Below are 15442 nucleotides of genomic sequence, written 5' to 3'. Positions count from 1 at the left end.
GAAGTCCCTTTACTTGTTTTGAGATAGTCTCGCCTTGTTTTCTAGACCTCACAAATAGCCTCACACTTCCCAGTACTTGGATTATAGGTGTGTGTTTTGCCACTCCTGGCAATGTTTGTAGTGATGTTTCTTATCCTAATATTAGTGCTTTTCAATCTTAGATTTTTTTTTTTTAAGCTGAAAATTCCTCAGTTTTGTTGAGTTGTTGGTGGTGGTATAGTTCAGTTGAAGGATGATTTGTCTTGAATGCTTTAAATCCTGACTTTCATCCCCAGTCTTATAAAGGAAAATACAAGCCTGGAGAGAGAGTGCAGTGGTTAAAGGAGCTTAATGCATAGTGGCACATGTATCTGGAGGGTTTGTTTTTCTTTTTGTTTTTTACAATGGCTGGAGACCCTGGAGTGTCTATACTTTTTCTTTTCATGTCTCTATCTCTGTTTGTAACTAACTGAATAAAAATAATGTTTAAAAAACCCCAAAAGCCCAGGGGCTGGAGAGATGCTTATCGGTTAAGGTGCTTGCCTGTGAAGCCTAAGCCAGGTTTGATTTCCCAGTACTCACGTAAGCTAGATGCATGTGGTGGTGTATGTCTCTGGAGTTCATTTGTAGTGGCTGAAGGCTCTGGTGTGCTCATTCATGCATATGTGTGCTCTCTCATAAATTTAAAATATTATTTAAAAAATTAAAAATACAAGAGAACAAAACAAAAGCAAAATAAATAAGACACCAAAGAATTAAAAGTTTTTTTCAAGGTAGGCTCTTACTTCAGTTTAGGGTGGCTTCAAACTTACAATGATGCTCTTACCTCTGCTGGGATTAAAGGCGTGCACCACCACACCCTGCCTCAATTTGTTTTTTGGAGTAGGGCCTTACTGTTTAGCCCCGCTGCCCTGGAATTCACTATGTAGGTCAGGGAGGTCTCAAAGTTGCTGTGTAGCCAAAAATGACTTTGAACTTAGGATCCTCTGGGCCCCATGATTTCATTGTGTCCCTTCTTCCTATTCTTCATTCATTCTCTTCTTTTTTTTTTTCTTCAAGTATTATTCAGAAAAATAATTTTTTTTTCAAGGTAGGGTCTCACTCTAGCCCAGGCTGACCTGGAATTCACTATGTAGTCTCAAGGTAGCCTCAAGCTCATGGCGATCCTCCTACCTCTGCCTCCCGAGTGCTGGGATTAAAAGCGTATGCCACCATGCCTGGCCTACTAAAAATATTTTCTGTTCAGCTAAATACAGCTTTTTTCTGCAGAACTGACCTGGGTACCATCTTAAAATCCACAGCAGGGCTTTTATATATATATATTTATTTTTTGACACCAGATCCAGTGTCTGGGCAATTGTTTTTAGTTCTTTCTATTCTTCCTCTTTCTGTCCTTTTCTTATTTGTTTTTTCGAGGCAAGGTTTCATTCTAGCTCAGGCTGACCTGGAATTCACTATGTAACCTCAGGGTGGCCTCAAACTCATAGTGATCCTCCTGCTTTTGCCTCCTGATTGCTAGTATTAAAGGCGTGCTTCTTTCTGTTCCCCTTACTCCCTCCTCTTCCCCTTCTCCTTCCTTTCTTATCCCTTTCTCTCTTCCCCTTCTCTTCCCCTTCCCTCTTTTATCTTTTTTTTTTTCTAAACATTTTTTTTTAACTTTTTAAATTTTTATTTATTTGAGAGCGACAGACACAGAGAGAAAGATAGAGGGAGAGAGAGAGAATGGGCGCGCCAGGGCCTCCAGCCTCTGCAAACGAACTCCAGACGCGTTCGCCCCCTTGTGCATCTGGCTAACGTGGGACCTGGGGAACCGAGCCTCGAACCGGGGTCCTTAGGCTTCACAGGCAAGCGCTTAACCGCTAAGCCATCTCTCCAGCCCTCTTTTATCTTTTTGTTTATTTCTTTTCTCCCCTTCACTGTCCCCTCCCTTCCTTGCTCTGTCATTCCTTCTCTGTCTCTGACAAAGATCTAATTCTAGCCCAGGCTATCTTGGAACTTACTCTGAAGCTTAGCCTGGCCTTGAATTTAGTGATCATTCTATATCAGCCTCCCCAGAACTGGGACTAAATGCCACCCACCACACCCAGCTTCCTCCTTCTTTTCTTTCCCTTCCTTTCTTTTTCGGTTTCAATGTGCTTTCACTCTAGCCTAGGCTGACTTGGAATTCTCAGGGTGGCCTGGAACTCAGTGTGGTTTCTCCTACCTCTGACTTGGAAGTTTTGGGATTAAAGGCATGCACCACCATGGTGGGCCCAGCTTCTTTCTTTATTCCTTTTTTTTTTTGAGGTAAGGTCTCATTCTAGCCCAGGCTGACCTCAAGAAAACAAAAGCAGGGCTGGAGGGATGGCTTAGCTGTTAAGGTGCTCACCTGCAAAGCCAAAAGGATGCAGGTTTGATTTCCCAGAACCCATGTAAGCTAGATACACAATGTGGCACATGCTTCTAGAGTTCGATTGTTGCGTCTGAAGGCCCTGGCATGCTAATTCCTTCTCTCTCTCTCTCTTTTTTTTTTTTAATTTTTTATTTATTTATTTGAGAGCGACGATACAGAGAGAAAGACAGATAGAGGGAGAGAGAGAGAATGGGCGCGCCAGGGCTTCCAGCCTCTGCAAACGAACTCCAGACGCGTGTGCCCCCTTGTGCATCTGGCTAACGTGGGACCTGGGGAACCGAGCCTCAAACCGGGGTCCTTAGGCTTCACAGGCAAGCGCTTAACCGCTAAGCCATCTCTCCAGCCCTCTTCTCTCTCTCTCTTTATCTGCCTCTTTCTCTCTCTCAAACAAAATTAAAACAAAGTATATACAACCCCTTACACAAGAAAAATATCATGAAGGGCTCAATTCTTTGGCCAGATGACCTGCAGTTGTAATCTTTGTTGGTTATGCTGTTCATCTTGATTTTCTTCCCATTGAGATGAGGACACTAGGAAACATAAAGTAGAAGAACAAGCTGGGCTTAGTGGTGCTGGTCTGTGATCCTAGTATTCAAGAGGCACTTAGGAAGTTCTCTTTCAGTGTGAGGTTTGCCTGGTCTACATAGCAATTTTGAGGCCATAAATTCTACACAGTGGTATTCTCAGGGAAAAAAAGAAAGGGGTTAGAGAGATCACTGTAGTTAAAGTTGCTTGCTGGCAAGCCTAATGGGTTTGATTCTCCAGTACCCATATAAAGCGAGATGTACAAAGTGGCACATGTATCAGTAGTTCCTTTGTAGGAGCAAGAGGCCCTGGTGTACTTTCTCCCTCTTTCCTCTTCACCAATGTTATTTTTGAAATTTATTTTTATATTTAAATTTTTGCGAGGTAGGGTCTTACTTTAGCCCAGGATGATCTGGAATTCAGTCTGTAGTTTCAAGCTGGCCTGGTACTGACAATGATCACCACCTCTGCCTGCCACATGCTGGGATTAAAGGCATGGGCCACCATACCTGCCTATCTACCGTTTTTGTCCTAAATTAAGAATCTTGTATTTTTAGTTAATATTTCTGTGCCCATAGTGCTTAGTGCTTGAGATTTATCTCTTTAACCTGGGTTTTATCATCTTCCTTGTATTTTCATTGCTCACATTTTCAATTGTATGTTTGTTTCCCAGGCAACAGCTGAACAGCTGCGTCTCGCTCAAGTCATCTTTGATAAGAACGACTCAGATTTTGAAGCTAAAGTTAAACAGGTATGTTTCTGACAAAGGGAACTGATTTTTGCAATTTATGATTCCAAATTTAAAATAATCTTTATTCTGCTTGTGTGTGTTATGTGTGTGGCTGATTCATGTGTATGTGCTCTTGCAGTGCTCCCACATGCTTGCCCAGTGTGGGGGTTGTTCACCTATGGTGGTCAGTGTGGAACTTTCAGTGCCTCACTCCCAGACCTTTCCAACTAGTCTTGTTTTGTGAGCCAGTCTGTTCTTACTGTTTCTGGAGCTTTCAGGGCTCATTAATTCTTGAGTCTCTGCTTCCCAGTGGGATGGGGTTATAGACTTGCGTGGCCATGCTCAGCTGTTGTGTGCGGGATCTGAGGATTTGAACTCTTCTAGTTTTGAGCCCTAAGGCTTATACAGGAAGGACACCTGACTGCTGAGCGATCTCTAGTCCTTCTTGTGCTTAAAAACGATACATATAGGGCTGCTGTTATGCTGCAAAGCTAAAGGACCCAGGTTCATTTCCCCAGGACCCATGTTGGCCAGATGCACAAGGGGGTGCACGCGTCTGGAGTTTGTTTGTAGTGGCTGGAGGCCCTGACACATCCATTCATTTGCCTGCGCTTGTGCACTCTCTACATCTTTCTCTGTCAAATAAATAAATAAAAAGATGTGTGTATGTATGTATATATGTATGTACTTTTTTTTTTTTTTTTTAGGGCGGGGTGGCAAACCCAGCAGACTGGCCTTCTATTTTCTTATGCAAGAGACTGAGAGTGAGAATGAGGGGAGAGAGAGAATTCGCACATGAGGGCCTTCAGACACTAATTGAATTCCAGACGTGTGCACCACCTTGTATCCATGTGCGATCTTGTGTGCTTGTCACCTTATGCATCTGGCTTATGTGGGATCTGAAGAGTCAAACATAGGTCCTTAGGCTTTGCAGGCAAGCGCCTTAACCACTAAGCAGATAGAGAATGGGCCCACAAAAGCCTCTAGACACTGCAAACGAATTCCAGATGTGTACACCACCTTGTGCATTTGACTTATGTGGGTTCTGGGGAATTAATCCTGGGTATTTTGGCTTTGCATGCAAGTGCCTCAACCTCTAAACCATCTTTCCAGCCCTAGATTTTATTTTAAAGCGTGCTGTTGGCTGTTATCTCATAAAGAGTTACACCAATAGATAGATAAAAGTAAAATAATTTTACCAGAGATTTTACTGTCAAAGTATGCTTCTTCCTTTGTCTCAGCTTGTGTGTTTTGAATTTTGGGCTTGTGATAAAATGCATACATGGGTAGTCAGGTGAGCAAATGGAACCTGTTCATCCTCTGGACAGTGAAATCTTTGCAAGTTTCCAGCATGTGTTTGTTTGTGAACAGTGGGCTAGACACTTGTGAAAGCCTAATGACATTTTGGATATCTGTGTTAAGAAAGTATTGCCCAACATGGTGGCGCACACCTTTAATCCCAGCACTTGGGAGGCAGAGATAGGATTGCGGTGAGTTTGAGGCCACTCTGAGACTACGTAGTGAATTCTGGGTCAGCCCGAGCTAGTGTGAGATCCTGCCTTGAAAAACCAAAAAAAAAAAAAAAAAAAGTATAACATTCGGTATTTAAAAAAATTTACTTATTTGAGAGTGTGAGAGAGAAAGAGGCAGATAGAGTGAAAATGGGTACACCAGGGCTTCTAGCCACTGCACACAAACTCCAGTCATCTTGTGCATCTGGCTTATGTGGGTACTGGGGAATTGATTCTGGTCTGCAAACACCTTAAGCACTAATCTCTCCATCCCTGCTTTATTATTATTGTAGGAACTTTGTTTAATGCTAGGAAAGAGATAAACTAACATGTCATATATGGGTTTGACTTCAAACTTGAATTGACAGAGTAAATGTTAAGTTGTAGAACAATGCCTGCCAACTGCTGAGATTAAAGGCATGTACTACTATGCTTAGCCCTCAATACAAGATCTTTTATTTCTTATTTAAAATTAATTTCAAACCCTTCTCCACTGCCCTTCTTGCCCTCCAAGAGTCCAGAAACCAAGTTGTACTCTACCTAAGTGAAGTGTCCTAAACTTTAGCATTTTCTTTTGCGGCAGTGTCCTGAAATAGAGAAACTCACTTAATCTTTGAGTCATACAAGGGGGAGCCTTCTGACTCTAGCTGCTGTGGCTGCTGCTGAAGCAAGTATTCATCTGATATAGTCATTGAATAGGAAAAAAAACAAACAACAGCAATATATGAGCAAGTTGAGCACAAATCAGCAGTATATAAGCAAGGAACAAGGAACTCTGTTTGCCAAAAATTCCTTCAATATTTGTGCAAAAGATGGACTTAGATGCAGACCTCATGAACTTAGTTGACACAGAACACCCACATACTCTCACCATTTACCATTCACAGATGCTGTTACTCTAAGCCCACCTGCTGCTGTCATTATTTTTAATGGGCAATTAGTTGCTTTCAACATCTGCTCAAGCTGTGGTCTGTATCTTGTACACACACATTGTTCTGGGCACAACCAGGTTACTTACTGGGTAGGTACAACATGAAGCACAGCTTAAGGTCACATCAGCAAGTCCAACATTCCTTCTCAATAATGATCATCTAGGCTATATAGGGATATAGACAATCTAAGGCATAGGAAACCTGATTACATTGTTTTAAGCAAGCTGAATAAATTGTTATAAAATAGCATAAGTTTAACTTAAAAGTTATAAGATCAAGACAGGACTTTTAACAGGCATCCCATAGAAATGTTTTCAGAAAAGTTTTCTTTTAAATATTTCTAAATTTATTTATTTATTTATTTGAGAGAGAGAGAGAGAGAGAGAGAGAGAGGGAGGGAGGGAGGGAGGGAGCGAGGGAGGGAGGGAGGGAGGGAATATATGAATAGGTGCACCAGGGTCTCCAGCCACTGCAAACAAACAACTCCAGGCATGTGCACTCCTTTGTGCATCTGGCTAACGTGGGTCCTGGAGAATTGAACCTGGGTCCTTTGGCTTTGCAGGCAAACACCCTAACTGCTAACACTCCAGCCCCAGAAAAGCTATTTGTAAAGTTCCCAGGCAGTATTTTCAAAAGCCAGGTGAGATGGTGCACACCTTTATCCCATCATTCAACTCAGAAGGCAGAGAAAGGGAGTATTGTCATAACATGCAGGCCACTCAGGGGCTACAGAGTGCGGTTCAGGTCAGCTTGGGCTATTGTGAAACCTTGAAAAAAAAAGAACAACAAAAGAAATCCATTATTTTTCTTGGTGTTTAGAGGGATGAATCAGCAGGTTAGATGTACTTGTTTATGAAGTCTGATTGTCAGTTTGGGTTTAATTCCCCTGTACTCATGTAAAGCCAGATGTACAAAGGTGGTTCAAGTGTCTGGAGTTCATTTGCAGTGGCAGGAAGGCCTGCTGTGCCCATAATCCGCCCCTCCCGAACCCCGTAGGGTCTCTTCTATCTCTGCCTCCCCAGTGCTGGGATTAAGGACATGTGCTATCATGTCTGACCTCTTTTTTTTACTCAAATGAATAAAATATTAAAATAAAGTATTCTAAGCTGAAGCTTGAGACTAGCCTGGGATAGTAGAGTTCCAAGACCTCTAAAACACCCAACAGGGCTGGAGAGATGGCTTAGTGGTTAAGTGCTTGGCTTTGAAGGCTAAGGACCCCTGTTCAAGGTTCAATTCCCCAGGACCCACTTTAGCCTGATGCACAAGGGGGCACATGCATCTGGACTTCGTTTGCATTGGCTAGAGGCCCTGGTGCGCCCATTCTCTCTCCCTTTCTCTTTCTCTCTCTCTCTCTCTCTCAATCTCCCTCTTTCTGTCTGTTGCTTTCAAATAAATAAATAAAAATAAAAAATATTAAAATAAATAAATGAAACACCCAACAACTGGTGTTGTCGTACATGCCTTTAATCCCAGCACTTGAGAGGCAGAGATAGAAGGAATGCCATGAGTTTGAGGCCAGTGAGCCTAATTTCAGGTCAGCCTGGGCTAGAGTGAGACCCTACCTCAAAAAATGAAGAAAGCAGCTGGGCGTGGTGGTGCACACCATTAATCCCAGAACTCAGGTGGTAGAGGCACAATTGCTGTGAGTTCAAGGCCACTCTGAGACTACTTAGTGAATTTCAAGTTAGCCTGAGCTACATTGAGACCCTACCTCAAAAAAAAAAAAAAAAGGAAAAACCTGACATTTCCACAGCTTTATTTTATTTTTGTTTTTCGAGGTATAGTCTCACTGTAGCTCAGGCTGACCTGGAATTCACTATTTAGTCTCAGGGTGGCCTTGAACTCACGATCCTCCTACCTCTGCCTCCCAACTGCTGGGATTAAAGGCATGTACCACACACCTGTGTATTTCCATAGTTTTATACTAATTTCTTTGGTGGTGGGGGTGGATGTTCAAAGTAGGGTCTTACTCTATCTAGCCCAGGCTGACTTGGAATTCGCTACGGAATCCCAGGGTGGCCTCGAACTCACAACAATCCTTGTACCTATGCATCTTGAATTCTGGGATTAAAGTCATGCACCACTGCACCCAGTTGTAGTAACTGTTCTTTAGAGCAAGTGTGCCACAATGTACTATATTACTATGGAGACTCTATGTTATTACTGTTGTAATACAGGATAATAGTTATTTGAAGGTCACTAAAAATCATAAAATTTGGCCTGGGCATGGTGGCACATGCCTTTAATCCCAGCACTTGGGGGCAGAGGTAGGAGGATCGCATAAGAGTTTGAAGCCACCCTGAGACTACATAGTGAATTCCAGATCAGCTTTGGTTAGATAATGTGAGACCATACCTTGATAAACCAGAAGATGAAAAAAATCGCTGGAGAGATGGCTTAGTGGCCAATGGCTCTAGTTTGCTCAGGTTCAGTTCCCAGCACTCATGTGAAGCTGTATAGGAAATTGGCACAGCTGTCTAGAGCTTGTTTGAAGCAGCAAGAGACCCTGGTCCACTTGTGTATACATATGTACTCACAAACACAAATAAGAATAGAGGACTGGAGAGATGGATTAGTGGTAAGGGTTAGTTACAAGCCTATGTGAAGCCTATGTACCCAGGATTGATTCTTCAGGATCCATGTAAGCCAGATGCACATGGTGGCACATGCTTCTGGAGTTTGTTTGCAGTGAGTAGAGTACCTTGCCTGCCCATTCTTTCTGTCTGTCTGTCTGTCTCTCTCTCTCATAAATGAATAAATAAAGATAAAAGAGAAAGCTCTTATAGCCATGTATATCTGAAACCCTACGCTTGCAAAGTATAGCTGTGGCTTGCTGGCCAGATAGTCTGACCAAAAAAAAAAAAAAAAAAAAGCAAACCAAAAAAACCCCAGCTCCAACTTGGTGAGAGACACATCTCAAGGAAACAATGTAGATGAGTGATATGTGAGCACACCCAATATCTTCCTGTGGCCTCCACATGTGCTCATAAGGGGAAGATGAATCTCCTCACACATGTGCATACACCACATCACACATATCCAAACCCTGAAGCACTGGGAAACTGAAGAGTAGGTAGAAGTTTGGTTGCTAAGTAACAGAAGTGTAAAATGGAAACCCAGTGCAAAGAGCTGTCGTTATTGGACCAAGAGACCTATGTTCTACATTTATTTGTTTTTTTTTATTTACCCTTTGTTCATTTGTTCATTCATTCATTCATATACTGCTGGGGATTGAACCCAGGTTCTTGAACCTTAAGAGGCAAACATCATCACTGATCTGCAGTCCCATTCCACAAAAACCTGTGTTTGCTGTTAGTTTTGTGATCATAGGTACAACAAATCTCTGTTGGGATCAAGCACATTTGAACTTTAGTATATATTAAGATAATTAAATATGGCTGGGAAGATGGTTTCATGTTAATGTTGCTTGCTTCCAAAGCCTGCCAGTCAGACCAGGTTCAGTTCCCCAGTACCCATATAAAGCCCAGGTACACAATGTAGCATATGCATCTGGAGTTCATTGGCAGTGGCAATAGGCCCTGATATGTCCATAACTCCACTCCTCTTTCTTTCTCACAAATAAGGGGTTAGAGAGATGGTTCAGTGGTTAAGGCACTTGCCTGCAAAGTCTTAACGACTCTGGTTCAGTTCCCTGGTACCCACATCAAGTCAGATACACAAAGTGATGTGTGCATCTGTAGTTTGTTTGCAGCAGCTGGAGGCCTTGGTCCTCCCATATTCATTCTTTCTCTCTCTGCTTGAAAATAAATGAACTGTTTTTTTAAAAAAGTCCCACCAGGGCATGGTGGCATACATTTATAACCGAGAACTCAGGAGAAAAAGGCAAAGGATCAGGAAGTACAATAGATACTTAGATCATGGATTTGCTCACTGATACTTGAGACATTTACATTGTGTCTACTGTGGGATTGTTCTCCTATTAATTTTTTAAGTCATTATTTTCCCTCTTTAAAGGAATAGACTCTGATTTCTGTTTACTTTAGCCATAATACCCTGTTGAAGCTCCTGTAGTGAAATATGTCTAACAGTGTAGTTTGTCACAACTGCAGAATTATGGTTGGTAAACTTTAGAGGATTGCAGCTAAGTGTGTATGAGCACTGTTCTGATGCATGCAGTGAATAGGAACTATGTGAACTTAACATAGTCCCGCTTAATGTATTAGGAGTTCAAAACTTTGGGAATCCTGTGTCATTGGTCTAAGTTTGTGCAGACCTAATCTCAGATGTTATGAGAATGTTGACATGTGTATATGTGGTGCTGATTAATTGTTACTTGTCTACTTTGATGATATTGATTTGTAGCTTAACTATTAGTGTTAGTGAAAGTATATGAGATGGACCATCAAGAAACAATGAACATGTTCTCAGATTATAAATTCAGAGTCTGGAAAAGGCTAGCTTCTGTATTTGAATAACAGAGTCTCAAAATGAATATTAAATCCCATTTAAAAATACTTCATTTCATTTATTTATTTATTTTTATTTTTTATTTATTTGCAAGCACACATAGGAAGGGAGACAGAGAGAGAATGGGCACACCATTGCCTCCAGCCACTGCAAAAGAACTCCAGACTCGTGCACCCCCTTGGGCATCTGGCTAACGTGGGTCCTGGGGAATTAAGCCTTGAACTGAGGTCCTTCGGCTTAACAGGCAAGCGCTTAACCGCTAAGTCATCTGTCCAGCCCATCATTTACTTATTTGAGAGAGAGACAGAAAGAGGCAGAGTATGAGCCTACCAGGTCTGTCACTGCAAAGGAATGCCAAACACATGCACCATGTAATGCATCTAGCTTCATGTGGGTACTGGGGAATTGAATCCTAGCCATCAGACTTTGCAAGCAAGCACCTTAACTGCCAGCCATCTCTCTAGCACCTTAATACCATTTTTGGCTCCCTCTAACCATTTTTTGGAAATTTGAACAGCTTATGGAAGTGACGGGAAAAAATCAGGATGAATGCATAGTGGCTCTACATGACTGTAACGGAGATGTGAACAAAGCTATCAATATATTGCTGGAAGGGAATTCTGACACAGTAAGTATTACTCATTTGCAGTACTATGATTTGCCCCAAGTTTCAGATTGCATTTGTAGCTTTACCTTGGATGGGTTTGTGGTGAAGGGGTTTGACAATAATCTTTTTTTTGGTTTTCTGAGGTAGGGTCTCGCTCTAGCCCAGGCTGACCTGAAATCCACTCTGTAGTCTCAGGGTGGCCTTGAACTCATGGTGATCCTTCTACTTCTGCCTTCCGAGTGGTGGGATTAAAAGTGTGTGCCACCACACCTGGCCTAGAAGAGAAATTTTGAAGAAGCTGCTTTCTGATTACTAAGATGTTTCATCTTAGAATTTTTTCAGACACAGCCTACAAGTAGCAAAATATTGATATATATAATGGTTGTCAGACGTGCTCTTGGACATCTCTTTTTCATAATACCTGGTTTACTTTGGAAGCCTGTGTGCATGTATTTGAAGACTTGTGCAAAAACTAGTAATCTAGTTCGTATTTATTATAATGTTAGCTATATTGCCTCCTTAACGACCTTTTTCCTACTTCCTCCCATATATGAGTTCTTGTTAGTCTGTGGACAATTCACAAGCCAACACTTGCTTAAAGTAGGTATATCCTTTCCTGAATGAAATGTGTTCATATGTTTCTGTCTTGTATGTTTTATGTAGAAACCCCTTAATAGTGATGGGATGGATACCTTGGATTAGAATGTGTGAAAACATAATACATACACACATTTGCATGTACACATGTACAGCAAACTCATAGCTTTACAATTTTTTCCAAAATCTTGGAATTTTATTTTTGTCTTGCTAATTTGTAAAGATAAAATTTTGTCTAGTATGAGTACTTTAGAGCGTTTTTCTTTTGGGACAAATAATCTATTTTTCTTTTTTTTTGTGTGTGTGTGTGTATATGTGTGTGCATGTACTTGCAGAGGCTAGAAGAAGACATTGAGTGCCTTTATTGTTCTTCCACCTTATTCCCCGAGATAGTCTCTCATTGAACCTGGAGCTTCAATGACCCTGGTGTGTCTGCCCAACAAATTCCCTCAACGCTGGGGTCACAGGCATGCATGGTTAAGTTTAGCTTTTAAAAAGCATATTTGTGTGTGTGTGTCTGTCTGTCTGTCTGTATGCATACATGTGGGTGTCAGAGGACAACCTTAGTATGTTTGTCCATCTTTTTTTTTTTTTAAATTTTTATTACCATTTTCCATGATTATAAAATATATCCCATGGTAATTCCCTCCCTCCCCACCCCCACACTTTCCCATTTGAAATTCCATTCTCCATCATATTACCTCCCCATTACAATCATTGTAATTACATATATATATTGTATACGTTACATATACATATGTAATTACAACGATTGTCCACTTTTTCTTTTTGAGATAGAGTTTCTGTTGTTATTTTGCTGTTGCATGTGCCCCATCCCATCTAAGCTTTGAGCTTCCATATTCTCTTCTATTGACATAGGCCCTTTGTGATCACAGGTACATGTGTCATTTTGCATCTTCCTTTATGTGGGTGTTGGTGAATTGAGAATAGAACAGCAGGCTTGTAAGCAAGTTAGTTCATTTAACCTCTGAACCATCTGAGGCCCATGCCTGGCTTTTTACGTGGGTGCTGGGATTGAACTCAGATCCTCACGCTTGACAGCATGCCCTCAGTACCTCACTGAGACATCTCCCTACCTACCCCTCTTTTATTTCAAAAAGCAATTTGAAGTAAAAATTAAATCGAATTGCCGGGCGTGGTGGTGCACGCCTTTAATCCTAGCACTCAGGAGATAGAGGTAGGTGGATCGCTGTGAGTTCAAGGCCACCCTGAGACTACATAGTGAATTCCAGGTCAGCTATGACTAGAGCGAGACCCTACCTCAAAAAAAAAAAGAAAATTAAATCGAATTAAATGTTAGCTTACCCTTTCTTGGGGATATGTATGTATACACAGTCTCACATCAGTGATCATTTTTGCATCATATAACTCTGCATCACCTTAGTTAAATGTTTTGGGAATGCCTTCCCCGGCTGTTCTCTTGACCATTGTATGCACATAAATTTTTGGCTAATTATTAAGTTAATTTCTTTAAATAAATTCCTGGAAGTAACAATTGGGTGTCAAAAGCTACACCAGGGCTGAAGAGATGTCTTAGCAGCTAAGGCACTTGCCTGCAAAGCCTAAAGACACACGGTCAATTCCCCAAAACCCACATAGGCCGGATGCACATGGTGGCACATGAGTCTGGAGTTCATTTGCAGTGGCTAGAGGCCTTGGCATGCCCATTCTCTCTCTCTCTCTTCCTCTCTGCCTCTTTCAAATAAATAAAATATTTTATTTAAAATGGTACATCAGGGGCTGGAGAGACGTCTTAGTGTTTAAGTAGTATGCCTGCGAAGCCTAAGGACCCAGGTTCAATTCTCCAGGTCCCAGATAAGCCAGATGCAGAAGGTGCTGCATGCATCTGGAGTTCATTTGCAGTGGCTGGAGGCACTGGTGTGCCCAGTTTCTCTCTCTCTCTTACTCAAATAAGCCAGGTGTGGTGGTGCACGCCTTTAATCCCAGCACCCTGGAGGCAGAGGTAGGAAGATCGCCAAGAGTTCGAGGCCACCCTGAGACTACATAGTGAATTCCCTGTCAGCCTGACCTAGAGTGAGACCCTACCTCTGAAAAACAAAACAAAACAAACAAACAAAAACCATAAATAAAATGTTTTTAAAAATGCTACACCAATGAGATTTTGGATATTATTGACAGGTAGCCTTCTAGAGAGGTTAAAAGGCATGCTCACTTGAATTGCACAGGAATGTATGGTCCTTCCAATTTAACTGTCAAGTGTTAATGTTTTAAAATAATTTTCAGCTAGGTATGGTGGTGCAAACCTTTAATCCCAGCACTGATAAAGCAGAGGTGGGAGGATTGCTGTGAGTTCTAAGCCAGCCTGGAACTTCAGAGTGAGTTCCACGTCAGCCTAGGCTAGAGTGAGGCCCTACAATGGGAAAACAAAAAATATTTTATTTAGTTATTTGTGTGCTTTTATATGGTAGAGCTAGGAACTCTTTCCATGTTTTTGTGGGTGATTTGGGAATTGAACCTTGGATTTGCAAGTCAGTGACTTTTAACTGCCAAGCCATCTACCTAAGTATAAATTTAATTTAATTTTTTTTTTTTTTTTTTTTTTTTTGAGGTAGGGTCTCACAGTAACTCAGGCTGACCTGGAACTCACTGTGTTAGCTTCAAGGTGACCTAGAACTCAAAGTGATCCTCATACCTACATCTCCTGAGTGCTGGGATTAAAGGCTTGAGCCACCGTGCCCAATTTTGTTTTTGGGTTTTTCAAGGTAGGATCTCACTCTAGCCCAGGCTGATCTGGAATTCACTGTGTAGTCTCAGGGTGGCCTGGAACTCAACGGCGATCCTCATACTTCAGCATCCCGAGTGCTGGGATAAAAGGTGTGAACCAGGGCTGGAGAGATGGCTTAGTGGTTAAGCGCTCGCCTGTGAAGCCTAAGGACCCCGGTTCGAGGCTCGGTTCCTCAGGACCCACGTTAGCCAGATGCACAAGGGGGTGCACGCGTCTGGAGTTCGTTTGCAGAGGCTGGAAGCCCTGTGCACCCATTCCCTCTCTCTCTCTCCCTCTGTCTTTCTCTCTGTGTCTGTCTCTTTCAAATAAATAAATAAAAAATGGAAAAAAAAAAAAGGTGTGAACCACACATCCAGCTTAAATTTTTTTTTCATTGCATTTTTTTATTTATGAGAGAGAATGAGAATTGGTGTGCCAGGGCCTTAGCTCATGCATGTGAGCTCCAGACATGTGCTCCACCTTGTGAGCATGTGCCACCTGTGTGCATCCGTCACCTTGTGCATCTGGCTTATGTGTGTTCTCGGGAGTCGAACAGTCTCTAGACCTTGCAGGCAAGCATCTTAACTGCTAAGCATCTCTCCAGCGTGCTGTGTGTGTGCATGCTTGTAATTGGTCAAAAATTCATTTTCAAGATTGTTTTGAAGCCAGGCATGGTGGCACATGCCTTTAATCCTTCTGGAGGCAAACGTAGGATTGCTGTGAGTTCAAGGCTACCCTAAGACTACATAGGGAATTTCCAGTAAGCCTGGGCTAGAATGAGACCCTACCTCCAAAAAACACAAACAAACAAAAACCAAACAAAATAAAATTGTTTTGAGGGCTAGGAAGATAGCTCAGTTGGTAAAGTGCTTGCTTTGCAAACATGAGGAGATGAGTCCGATTCCCAAATCCCAAGTGAAAATTAATAGATTGGCTAATAGTAATTTTTCTTGTAACCATGTTTTAATGTTCTTATATTCAAGAATGTAGCATCT

The 15442-nt window shown here is 41.8% G+C and overlaps 1 protein-coding gene across 7 annotated transcripts in view; it reads left to right on the top strand.

Moving 5' to 3' along the window:
- Ubap2 (ubiquitin associated protein 2) overlaps window positions 1-15442 on the top strand; it is a 119082-nt gene that overhangs the window by 42904 nt on the left and 60736 nt on the right. For all 7 annotated transcript variants that reach the window (XM_045136456.1, XM_045136408.1, XM_045136437.1 and 4 more), the window contains 2 exons: window positions 3570-3647; window positions 11015-11125. In XM_045136456.1, coding sequence (XP_044992391.1) covers window positions 3570-3647; window positions 11015-11125 — 189 coding nt within the window. The remainder of the gene's footprint in view (window positions 1-3569; window positions 3648-11014; window positions 11126-15442) is intronic.

The sequence above is a fragment of the Jaculus jaculus genome, chromosome 1 (assembly GCF_020740685.1).
Source record: "Jaculus jaculus isolate mJacJac1 chromosome 1, mJacJac1.mat.Y.cur, whole genome shotgun sequence".
NCBI classification, from domain to species: Eukaryota; Metazoa; Chordata; class Mammalia; order Rodentia; family Dipodidae; genus Jaculus; species Jaculus jaculus.
This window is presented reverse-complemented; position numbering and strand designations above follow the sequence as displayed.